This window comes from Panicum virgatum, chromosome 7N (assembly GCF_016808335.1).
Source record: "Panicum virgatum strain AP13 chromosome 7N, P.virgatum_v5, whole genome shotgun sequence".
NCBI classification, from domain to species: Eukaryota; Viridiplantae; Streptophyta; class Magnoliopsida; order Poales; family Poaceae; genus Panicum; species Panicum virgatum.
The window spans coordinates 17,879,028-17,891,959 of NC_053151.1; the positions used below are offsets into that span (position 1 = coordinate 17,879,028).

Sequence of the window (12,932 nt, forward strand, 5' to 3'; positions counted from 1 at the left end):
TGAGATGAAATCAGGAAAGTCATTAATTTTCTGCATACCTTCTGTATCAAAGTTGTGCTTGATCCATCATTGACGTTTTGCATTATTAGTGTTGTATTTATCGAGTGCCTCTTCAGATGGCTCACTCCTAATTGTTGAGGTCTAGAAAGTTTATCACATAAGGGTTTCAATATCAATGAATCAGTATGGAGAATTGGAGACAGACATGTGTGATCATTTGTGTGCAATATTGGTCCTGTTTATGTGGTTTTGATGTAAAGACTAGGCACATGCTTGAACATTCTAGGATCTTTCTGTCTACTTTGCGAATATGACCAAACTGGACACATCTTGATACCTCGTGTTGTAAACTGTGTGATGTCCTGCTTTCTCCTTTAGTATCATGACATGTGACTACAGGAATGATGCTGTATTTGAAAACAAACAATCTTATTTTTTGCAGGTTATCTACAGGACTACGCACTGGCTTCGTACATGGGCTACTCTACAACAGCCTACTTCCCAGGAGGCGCTTGTTGCGGCCTCTCGGTGGTTGGAGCGGGTGGCAAAGGATTTTTTTACCCAGGCACATGGGTGGCGTTCTAGTCTCAGGATCGAAAGTCATTAATGTGTCTGTTAAACCTAAAATCTAGTAGGCTATGTGCCCAATGGACAGAGGCCGGGAACGGTTTCAAGGCGTTGTATCCACTCCATGTAACTTCTTGAAATTAATAAAATGTTCTCATTTCCAAAAAAAAGGTATTCCAAGCTACCGGCTAAAATTTTTCTATAATTATGAATGCTGACCAGGACATGTAATATATGGCTAGATAGAAGCCTATGGGCTGCGGATGTCCCATGGTCAAATATATTGACACTGTCAGGATAGGCTATTACTATCTGTTATAGTCTATTTTCATGAGAAGTTTGCCATGAATTATGTTCTTCGCATGAACTTTATCCGTTCATTCTCCTTTTGTTATTTCTTTGCATTCTTTCGTACCCATTCATACCCATGTTACCCTGACTTTTGAAATAAGTTGTCATAGGCTACCTACATAAGTAACTGAAAGATTTGGTAAATATTAAATGAAATTCATGCAAAGCGCGCCTAAAGAGATACTTGTAGTTTGTGGCGCTTGCTATTCCGCGAGCGCATGCCAGGAAAGATTTCAACAATTGATTTCCGACATTATATTATTTCCCTTTTTGGAAAGCGCGCAGCAGCTCCAACTTTCCTTCTGTGATTTTGTCATTCTGCGTGCGCCTCCATGCGTTACATGAGCACATGTGCATACCACGGTAGCTCGGTAAAAATCTGCATGCACCCCATGTGGTGGTGGCCCCAGCGTCCCATTCCCTTTCATCTCTTCCTCAAATCCACCGTTATACGTATAATTTATATACATAAATTGGTATATATAAAATTATATGAAGCAAAAAAGATGTACTCAGATGTATAGCACAAAAGAAGCAAAATATTTATACAACAAACTTATATAGCTGAAGCATAAAAAATATATTTGTATGACAAAATTATATATATATACATATATATTTTTATCAAAAGAATTATATAATTAACATGTCCATCAAACTTTGTTGCAAAACAAATTTGAAGAGAAAAGAATGTGAAAACAGACAATTCTCAAAAGGGAAAAAATATTGATATAACTTATGCAAAAGAAGAAAAATAACTATATAATTTTATCGGAAAAATCATATAGTTAACATGTGCATCAAACTTTGTTGGAAAACAAATTTGAAAAGAAAAAACTGCAAAAACAGATAATTCTTGGAATTAAAGAAATATTAATATAACTTATGCAAAAGAAGCAAAATAATTATATAAAAATTTATATATATAACTTATGCAGAAAGGAAGCAAAAACTAATAACAAAGTTATCTATTCGTTGCACCAACTTTTTGGAAGGAAAAATAAAAAAAGAAAAGAAAATAATGAGCACTCCGGCTCCGGCGCGCTGCTCGCAGTGCCCGTGCCGCATGGCTCGCAGCAACTCGGCGCGCAGCAGCTACCCGATGTGAAGGAGAAAAGATTGAAAACTAGAATAGAAATTGATGAGACAAGTCAAGCATGAAGAGGAAATAAAGAGTAAAAGCTGTTGATACATGGTAACCCACGGATGTGGGAGCAGTGGAGGCAACTCCGACGGTCGGAAAACGGTGCGCTGCGACGCCTGCTGACGCTCGCGTGCAGAATTGGATTTGCGGTAATTTGTTGATGCATCTGATTGTTCAAACGGCAAGCCGCGCATCGCGCGCCAAGCCGAAGTGTTCTAGTATATACTTATGTTGGACGCCATGTCATTATCTCAGCGTGGGCTGGATTTTCTTTTTTCTTATGAGAACGTGGGCTGGATTGATGCTACTGAAAGCCCACAAAGATCCTTTTTTTCGCACTTCAAGCAGGTGTGTCTGGCATCAAGTTGGAGCTCCACTCATCTGCCGTGTTCAATCCATCATAAAACCGTCTGTTCTGCCGTGCTGTATCATCAACGTGATCCGTCGCAGCGCCGCCCTTGTCCGCAGCATTTAGGGTGTGTTTAGAGCACTTTAAATTTTGGGAAAATTCGATTCATGCCACCACAACTCTGTGAAATTGGGTTTCATGTTCAAAATCATGCCACTCAATGGCATGGATTTCAACATGAAATCCAATTTCAAGAAGTTGGAGTGGCATGGATCCAACTGACCCATAAATTTTTGCATTTTTGGAAGGAAATATTTAATATTTGAAGTATTAAATTTAGACTAATCAAAAAACTAATTACAGATCTCGTCTGTAAACTACGAGACGAATCTAATGAGACTAATTAATCCATCATTAGAACATATTTACTATAGCATTACTGTGCAGTTTAGTGCCTAATCACATCACAATTAGACTCATTAGATTCGTCTCGCGATTTACAGTCCATTTATGTAATGCAATTTATTTTTAAACTACATTTAGTACACCATGCATGTGATTTACAAAAATTTTGCATTTTTCGTTTTGAGATCTAAACAAACAAGACCTTACATGGGACGCCGTGCTGGAGCGTTGGCCGAATGGTGTACAGCTAGCAGGGATGCAACCCTGTCCTGCATACATGACAATACATGAATTTGCTCAACTCAAAGTAGAACAATGCCATTTAAACAAAACACGGTCTCTGTAGACTTTGAAAAGATAACTTTCATATTATTTCTGCCCCCTCTGTGAGCTTGTAACAAAAAGGCACAAATGATAAGGAGATCTTGGGTTCGCCATGGCTCACTCCAAATACTGTCAAACTTCTAAGGTTTATTCTCTGCACAAGATTCTACGTATGTACTCTCAAGTCAATCTTTCAAAACTATACTCTTATTTCTTAAAATCCGGAGTATCATGGATGGAGTTATAAGTTCGACGAGCGGTTAGCATACTCCTCAACCATCGCACCAAAAAGGGATGGATGTTCGATCAACGTTGATGGTGCATCAAATTCTTTTACCAGACCTGAAAAGAAAATAATATTATTTTAGTATAGCATTTTGGAAGGACAACGCTGGCACTCACATTCATATTACCGCGTATCAGAAATTATATGTAACAAAGAGCTCCTGAAACAAACACATATTTTCAACAAATAAGCACAAAGACTGAAAACACGTACCTGCATCCAGAACCAAAACTCTATCACAGTCCATGACTGTTGGTATTCTGTGTGCAATGCTAATTATTGTGCATGACGAAAACTCTTGTCGCGTGATCTTCTGAATTGTCGCATCGGTTTGAGAGTCAACTGAAGCAGTAGCCTCATCCATAAATAAGATTTGAGTCTGCTTCAAAATGACACGACCAAGACAAAGGAGCTGTCTTTGGCCTACGCTCCAGTTCTCTCCGCTATCAGCCACTATGAAGAAGCCAAACAACAAAAATGAGTGGCGATGCAACCTATGCAGCTACACAACGGATATATAAAGCTTAAGAATAGCAATACCTGGAGCATCAAGTTTTTCAGGTTTTGAAACTACTACATCTTTCAGCTGGCAGCGCTCCAGAGCCTGAAAGTATATGCATTAGTGTCAAACTGTCAATGGTTAATAGACAGAATCAGTGTATCCTGAAGGAATGAGGCTAAAAATGAACTACACGTTAGTGGCACCATACCTGCCATATTTCTGCATCTGAATACTGCCCAATCGGATCAATGTTGCTTCGAATTGTTCCTTCAAACAGAACAGGTTCCTGGGGAATTATGCCGAAGCGAGATCTCAGATCATGGAGACCCAGTGTGCATATGTCTATTCCATCAACGATTATTTTTCCCTCGGCTGGCTCAACGAGCCTGAATAATGCTTGGACCAAAGTTGACTTGCCACTACCAGTCCTTCCTACAACACCTATCTTTTCTCCACCACTGATGCTTATATTAATTCCTTTCAGAATCAAAGGTGTATTGGGTCGGTACCTAACCTGAAATAACAAGAATGGTGTCTTCAATTTTAAAAATGATTCTTATCTGCAAACAGAATGGTTCAATGCATTCTCCAATTTATTAAGTGCGAGATAGACAGCAAATTGCTTTATATTCAAGTGGAACATAAAGTTTTGTACTACATGGGAGAACACGAAGGATAATATTGAGTTTTTTACTTCGAATTACAAAATGGACTAATAGGGGGAAATCAGTAAAATAAGCGTAAATGAGAACAACTAACCTTTAGATCCTTAATTTCAATGTCTCCATGTGTGGGCCAACTCGGAGAAGGAAGATGCTCTTCTATTTTCCATGCTGCCTCAGAAGGGAGAGTGCTGAACTGATTTACCCTCTCCACAGCAACCATATCATTTTCCAGCATGCAGCTAATGGATATTGCAAAATACACCAGAGAATTGAGGGAGAGGCCATATGAAAGAGACATACCAACAAATTCTGCAAAAATTAGAGCCTATGAAAAGATAAGCATCATAGATCTACTAAAACTAATTACGAGCTATAACAATTAGAAAAAAAGTATGATCAGTTGATAATTCCAGAAAAAAAGATCAAATGTTAAAAAGCAATCATGTTTATAGCTTCAAACTTTTAATAACATCCAGGTTGACTAAAAGAGCAAAAGGAAATTATTCTAGCAATTTAAATTTGAAATGCATATAGTATTCTTGGACTGACTAATATTGTAATAATTAATGAAGCAATTAGAGGCAAGACCGCAAGATGCTAAACATATGAAGCCGAAACTAATGCCTTCTCATAAGATTGTATGGCTGTTTTTTATGCTATGGAAAACTTTGGACCTAAAATATAGCGATTTATACCTTTTTTGATAAAATTACTGGGCAGGCTGATCATGAGAAATGCTGTTATTGACAATACAAGTGTTCCAATCAGCTCGAGCCGAAACCCAAGCCATTCATTTGCAGCATAGTTGTGGAAGTACATGCGCAAACTTGAATTAATTTTGTCTAAGTTCCCCTGGAAAAAGTCTTTCTCCTTTTTGAAACATCTTATGGTTGTAGCACCAAGAACAGTCTCCGAGAAGTGATCAATAACTGGTGCTTTTGTTACTCCTTCAAGTCGAGTCAATTCCCGAGAGGTTGCAAGATAGCGGTTCTGTAGAAACGAAGGGGAAAATTGTAACTTACAGTGAGGATTATATTTTCTATTAGCTGAAAGCATGAGATGAATTTTTGTAGTTAAAGCATACCCTGTACCAAATATTCAATAGTAGGAGCGGAATTACTGCTATAACTGATGGCCAGGCAACCTGACAAGTAACAATTATGGTGCTCAAAACTGAAATGTACATTGAAACTGTCAGACTGACGAAAAATGCCAGCACAACATCAATAGTTGTTTGATCAGATGATGCCTGAAAAGACAAAGTGACATATCATATCAGTAGAAGATAAATGAACTATAGTACCAATCTTTCCAGCCTTAAACTAAAACATACTATCTATAATTCTAGATGTCAGAGTACAAGCAGCACACACTATGCTGTAAAAAAAAACTTACATTTTAAACTAGGTTACCGGGGTTTAGTCTGTTTACATGTACTTAGGTTAAAAGGGGAGGGGAATTAAGGTTTCGAGAGGAATTTATAATTTTTCATAATTATTAATGAGTATGGGGCTTTGGGCCAAAACACAAATAAACCAAAAGGTAAGATTTACCCGACTGAGAATCCTTCCTGAAGGAGTTGTATCGAAAAATGACATAGGGGCATGTAGAATGCTGTCAAACATCTTCTTGAAAAATATCTGAGCTGTTCGAAGTCCCAAAACTGTCTCAAGAAGAGTCTTGATTACTTGAAGGACCATTGAAAAAGCTGCTATGGCCACATACACTCCAATGAACAAGGATGGGTTAAATGGAATGCTGCCTGATGTTTCGTATGATAGCCAATAGTCACTGGCCATATCAGAACCTTGCCAAACAACGGCAAACGCAAGCATGCCCACAATGCCCCACCAGCCCCAAGCCTCTGCCATGTATAGCTTGTACACTCGCCAACTTACTTGACCACTCTCCCTCTCCTCTTCTTGTATAATTTTGGAAGTGGCTGCTTCTATTTCTGGTGCAACAACCAACTTCTCACCTTTTCCAATGGACCTGGAGCGTAAAGAAGGGATTCTACCTACTGCAGCAGGCTGAGAACGTTCAGCTTTCTCTACTTGATGACTTTGCTCCACCAGCTCCATTGAACTGTTATGAGCTGCAACAAGAGCTGCAAAATCTGAGCCTGCTTCTAGTAGTTCATCATACTTTCCTGACTGTGCAATCATACCATCTCTAACGACCTGCACATTTTCACATGGGAAAAAAAGAATAAAAGAATAAGTCAAGGGAATATTATAAAACTCTCAATGTGCTATTTTAAGAGAAGAATGACCAATCCGAAAGTCAGTATAACACCTAGACAAATGACTCCTAAAAGGAATAGATGATAATCAATTTGAAAGGTGAAATAGTCGATTACATCCCTTAACTTTTTGTCTCGGGCTCAAATTCATCCCTCAGCTATCAATTTGGTCAATCTAGTCCTTAAACTTTTTATTTGGGCTCAATTTCACCTCTGGTCCTATGTAGAATGCAACGTTGGCATGCCTAGTCGACAATGGGTGTTGTAAAGTGAGTTGAAATACATTAACTAGCCCTTACACCTCTAATTTCTTCCATGAATTTAATGTATCGCAAAAAAAACATGGTTCAATGGTGTAGGAAAATGAACAAATAAACAAAAGTGTAAACTTTTTATTTATGGACACAAGATGTCAAGATCATCAATCACTCATTATCGCTATGCTAGTGAATTCTAGGTCATTATAGCACTTGAATTGACATCTTTGTTTCACTTGGTAGCATGCTAAGAGCCTTATATGCACTCTTGGATCTTGGATGAGTTGGCATGCCACATCACTTCATTGATGAAATTGAGTTCAAACAAAAATCTTGAGTGAGGACTAAATTGACCAATTTGATAGTTGAGGGACAAAACTTGAGTTTTGGAAGAAAGTTGAAATTGGCTATTTCACCAATTTGAAATTATAAGTGTGACGGTTCTTTTGAGGGATCTTCAATCTTTACATCTATGGTTTCAGGTTTATAAAAAACAAACATTTGCTATGGTTTTATTGACTCTCAAATAATAGTTAAATTTTTCTTGATTTCAGGAAAACAAAGATGTTTTTTCATGCTAGATACTATTACAACATGCTGGTAAGTAATTGTATCAGAAGATATCTGAGACAGTGCATAATGAGCACTGCAACCAATATTGCAGAGCACAGCCGGTTGTTGGTAAAGCTTGCTGCAGAAAATAGTTTTCCAAAAGAAAAGTATATTGCCTGACAAGTTACTTCAATAGTGTAGCATCCAACTTACAAAGATGTTGTCCACATTATGCAAGAAATCGACTTGGTGTGTAACAAGTATGATAGTCTTTCCTTTAAGCGTTCCCCTTAGACACTCCTGTGAAATAAAGGTTGCTGTTGTAATAGTGTGCATAATTGGTTAAATAAAAATGAAAATAAAAGTATGGTTTCGGTTTATCCATCATTTCTTGTTATAAATAAATGTAAATCAAGCAGCATTTCTTCCTCCAAAATTCCATTAAAAGCTACTGAAAAATCATTGATTTCAATTTGGAGCAACATATCGTTCAAATATATTTCTCAAGTATCTGCCCCTAACTCTTTTTATTTTTATTTGATTCCTCCAAACTATAACAATGTTTTATATGAAAAAGTATAGGTGTGTGACTCAAGCAACGGAGAAAGAATGCTGAGTGAAAATCATCTATGTTCATGTTAATTTTTTGGGAGCTAAACCTGCTGAAAATCATTTCTTGACTCTAAAACCCCTAAAACTTATGTTCTTGTGGAGCTAAACCTGCTGAAAAATAATTAGCTGGAGAATTCACATACTTCAGTCCATTTCCCGTTACATTTCATTTACTAAAATGGATGGATTGAGGGAAAAGCTTTATCAGGACAGCAACTTCTATCAAATGCATAGTTATTATTTACTGAAATATGTGTGATTGATTTATTGCAACAAATTGGTTTCTGTATCACAAAATAAGTAAATAACCATGAGGAAAGCATCGATTGGATAGTAACAGGTCTGCACAGGTTATGTTTCACCAAAGCCTATTGCAAATTACAATCTTTGATCATCCATTAACAACTTACCCAGCTAACAGTAACTCAAATTCAGAAATAGATGGTGTAGGAGCATGTGGGCTTCAAAATAGTTAAAATTACAAAAAAAAAAAGCATACCTTAAAGATATTTGAACCAGTGTGCGCATCAACAGCACTGAAGACATCATCAAGAAGATATATATCACAATTTTGGTAAACTGCTCTGGCAAGCTGAATACGTTGTTTCTGCCCACCACTGAGATTAATCCCTCGCTCTCCTATTTCAGTCTGGTCCCCAAATTCCATCATTTCCAAATCTTTTTCCAGGCAGCAAGACCGTATAACCTCTTTATATCTTTCAGCATGCATTGGTTGTCCAAATAAAATATTCTCTTGTATGGTCCCATTTTGGATCCAAGCAGTCTGTGCAACATATGCAGTGCTCCCACAAACCCTAACCTATAAAAATGTAAGGGGTTAAACAAACAAGCACATTAGCATATTGAAACAAAATAGTGTAGGTATTGGATACATCATTATGACATTATCTGGGAAATACTAAAACATTCTTCAAATGATACTATATAGGCTTTCCAATGCTTGCTCATGAATCTGTATCACTAGACAAACATTTATGACTTCACTGAATGTGCCTGAAAGCTGAAGCAGAATTCTAACTATTTGGCACACTATGTTAATTGTTACATTGGTCAATAGTGGAGCTTTAAGACAGTAAAAGCATTTCAGTCCCAAATATAAATGTGTTTCTTCCACAGAGTTAAAATGAAAACCTTCACATGACCAAGCATTAGACTGAGAGTAAACTAGGCTAGGCATTCAGTCAAACAAGAAGCAGATATAAGACAATGTAGAATGCATTTCATCAAACACATGGTGGTTGTGGTATGGACTTCACCCTGGCATGAAAATCAATTCAGAGAACTTTACAACTTGGATACTTGGATTGGGAATTCAACTGCATGGTTTGCATCAATTCCAACCAAAACAAGTGGCAAAGCCAACTACTAATTACTCCCTCTGTTCCAAATTATAAGTCATTCCAAGAATCTTGGAGAGTCAAAAAATTTCAAGTTTGACCAAATTTATACTACAAGATAACAACATTCACGATACCAATTGAGCATCATTAGATTTTTTGTTAGTTATATTATATTTTTATAGTATACCTATTTGATGTCATAAATCTTTGTGTTTCTCTCTATAATTTTGGTCAAACTTTGAGATGATTTGACTCTCCAAGATTCTTGGAATGACTTACAATTTGGAACGGAGGGAGTAGTCTAATTAAACAGGCTTCTCTAGCCATGCATAATACCAATCTAACAATCGGTATTGCACTTATGGATCCATACTTATTGAGACATGGGCTGAGGCTGACCACATATTGCGTGGAATATAAATTTGTGTAGGGAGAATGTTGACTCTGTATGCTGATCGCCAAGCATGGACTCCTAAAGTAGCCTTAGACCTGATTTGAACCCAACCTACCTAACGCTTATTTGACAGTTTTGTATGCAGGTCAGCAGGAGATGAATTTTGGAGAAAGTTGCACAAACCAATAAACAAATTGCACGGTATTGCAACTAACAATTTTTGCTTTGAATCAGAAACATCAAACTCACCGTGCCAGAGATCTTCTCCATCTCCCCCATAATGCAAGAAAGCAGCGATGACTTGCCAGACCCAACTGTCCCAACCACCGCCGCAAGCTCACCCCTCCTTACCTCCATATTGATCCCCTTCAGCACAGTCTCCAACACTGGTGCTGCGGCTGCCTCGACATCATTCTCGTCATCACTTTCACCATCCACATCACGGTCCTCACCTTCTTCATTCTTCTTATTTCCCCTCATGTCCCATGCAAAAATGCCATCACACACCATCACCACTGAACTGGTACTAATGTTAGTGTCCTCCACATGCTCCACAGCCGAGTCATCAAGCTCGGCATCAAGCAGGTATCGGTCAAGCCTGCCAACAGACACGGTTGCCTGTGTCACAGCAGCAATCGCCTCAGGGAAACTCTGCATAGGTCCGTCGAGCATTCTGAAGAACGCAGTTGCCGTGAAGACCTTTCCTGCATTGAGCTCCACACCAGTCAGGACGCATGTGCCGAACACTAGGACAGTCATGGTGAGCGGGCCACTCCAGAGCACGATGGTGTTGGCACACATGAAGTACATGGACTTGGCCAGCCATCCCAGCTCTTCCTCTCGAAGCTCATGGATCTTGCCCCCGAACGTTTCCTCCCATGCTTGCAACTTGATCACGCGGATGTAATTAAGCAGCTCGGTGATGGCCTTCATGCGCTCGTCGCGCTTGCCAAGGAACTTGAACTGGTACTCGATGTTGAGCTTGTTGGCGAAGGCCACAGCTACAGTGACCACGGCAATGGCAGCGACGGCGGTGAGCACGGCGGGCCCTAGGTGGGTGTAGAGCAGCGCGAGCGCCACGGCGATCTGGAGTGGCATCAGCCACAGATTGTGGAGCTGGTGCGTGGCATCGGCCACCTCTTGGGCGTCCACCTCCATGTAGTTGACGATCGTACCGACACCGTGCGCGCGGCGCGCGCCCGTGGACAGCCGCAGCGACTTGCGGTACACCGTGGCGAGCAGTGCGGCGTTGATGCGCATTCCTAGTTTCTGCCCCTGGAACTCGTAATGGTGTGATGCCAGTGTCTCCGCCGCCTTGCCGACAAGCAGGACAGCGACCAACTGCAGCCCCTCCATGGTCTCCCCGCCGTGGCGCACGAACTCGACGAACCTGTCCACCAGCGACGGGCCGATGTACATGACGGAGAGCTGCGCCAGGCCAAGCACGGCGGTTAGAAGGAACTGCGGCCAGAAGGAGCGCAGCAGCGCGGTGAGCAACGGGCGCTCGGCCTTGGACGCCCCCGTAGCCGGCGCCGGCCAGTTGGAGGCGAACAGCGCGTACGCCGCCTCGGCGGTGTCAGCCGGCGCCACCGGCGGGACTTGGTCGGCCGCGAGCGTGGCCCTGGAGCCTTTGGTGATGAGAGGATTGATCCATCCGAACGTGGCGAGCGAGAGCCATGATGCAGTGGCGTACGTCACCTCCGCCTCGGCGGCATGGCCCCCGACGGAAGAAACCCCGTTGGCAGCAGCGTCGATGGCAGCAAGGCCGGTGGAGCCGGTGGCCGAGAAATACAGCAGCGGGAGCGAGAGCACCAGCCACACGAACGCGAGCAGGTCGTCGGGGAGGAGAGGGTCCCCGGAGGCGTACCTTGCGGCCGCGCACCCGGAGAAGAGTGCGGCGAAAGCCCCCGTGCCGAGCCAGAACAGTCTGAGGTGGACGGGGTGGTGGGCCACGCGCGCGGGTTCCGCCGCCTGGTTCTTTTCCGCGGCGACGACCCCCGCGGCCGCGAGGTGCGCGACGGCGTGCGCGGCGAGGAACGCGCAGTCGACAGCGAGCAACGCCGCCCTGCCCCGGAGGCGCAGGAGCGCGAGGACGAGCAGCACGATGGCGCCCGCCGCCTGGACCACGGAGGCCGCTAGCGCGAGCCCGTGCCGGGAGCTCCTCCCGCGGCGGACGGGGGACGGCGCCTGGTCGGCGGACTTGGCGAGGAGGGGCTCCCGCGCGCGGTCGTCGCGCGGGGCGCCGCGGCGGGAGAGGCGGGCGCTGACGGCGAGCGCGAGCGCGGCGAGGATGAAGAGGAGGTCGAGGGCGGCGAGGAGCGCGCGCTGCGGGCACGGGGAGAGGAAGAGGAAGGCGAGGCGGCCATGGACGGTGGACGCGCCGGGCGCCCGCGGCACGGAGCAGGCGGCGGTGGCGAGCCACCACGGGAGGGCGGAGGAGGCGGTCTCCATCGTGTCGGCTGACCGGGTGGCGGCGCGTCACGTTTGGGGTGCGCCGAGCCGACGAGGCTGCGGCGGCGGCGTGGGGATTTTCAATTTCGTGGGAGCAGCAGTTGTTAAAACTCTGTGATGGTTATAGGATCGACTAGACACGGATCAAGAGGGGTATGTTCCATCTTTCTTTTTCACGAGTGCAAAAAAAGTTCCTAGATCTAGGATATAGAGTACATTAGAGTACAGAGAAAGAGGGAGAGAGAGACCATCACCACCTGAGGAGCTTGAGGCGGCCATCACAGGTTCGCTGATGAAGATCTGCTCTAGGGCAGCGGCGAGCGATGCAGCGGCTTCACGGTCGTAGCGGCGTTGTCGTGGACGACGACGCCAACGACGACGAACCAGGGTTGATGGTGGCGGCGGTGAGACTTCCCACTGCTCCAGCGCACCCTCTAGATCGGCTAGGGTTTAGAATGTGGGAGAGGGTA

At 42.8% G+C, this 12,932-nt stretch overlaps 1 protein-coding gene across 2 annotated transcripts; it reads right to left on the reverse strand.

Moving 5' to 3' along the window:
* Positions 1-3,090: 3,090 nt before the first annotated feature.
* LOC120681884 (ABC transporter C family member 4-like) lies at positions 3,091-12,535 on the reverse strand. Of its 2 annotated transcripts, XM_039963540.1 has the most exons (11): positions 10,261-12,527; positions 8,756-9,076; positions 7,858-7,944; positions 6,147-6,773; positions 5,678-5,842; positions 5,289-5,583; positions 4,688-4,902; positions 4,137-4,442; positions 3,967-4,030; positions 3,640-3,879; positions 3,091-3,482 (listed from the first exon to the last, which is right to left on the reverse strand). In XM_039963540.1, the coding sequence occupies exons 1-11, from the start codon at positions 12,460-12,462 to the stop codon at positions 3,382-3,384; spliced, it is 4,623 nt and encodes a 1,540-aa protein (XP_039819474.1). In that variant the 5' UTR covers positions 12,463-12,527; the 3' UTR covers positions 3,091-3,381. The 2 variants fall into 2 exon arrangements, with proteins under 2 accessions (XP_039819474.1, XP_039819476.1); XM_039963542.1 differs by lacking the exons at positions 3,091-3,482; positions 3,640-3,879; positions 3,967-4,030; positions 4,137-4,442 and having other exon boundaries at positions 4,694-4,918; positions 10,261-12,535.
* Between the last annotated feature and the right edge of the window lie 397 nt (positions 12,536-12,932).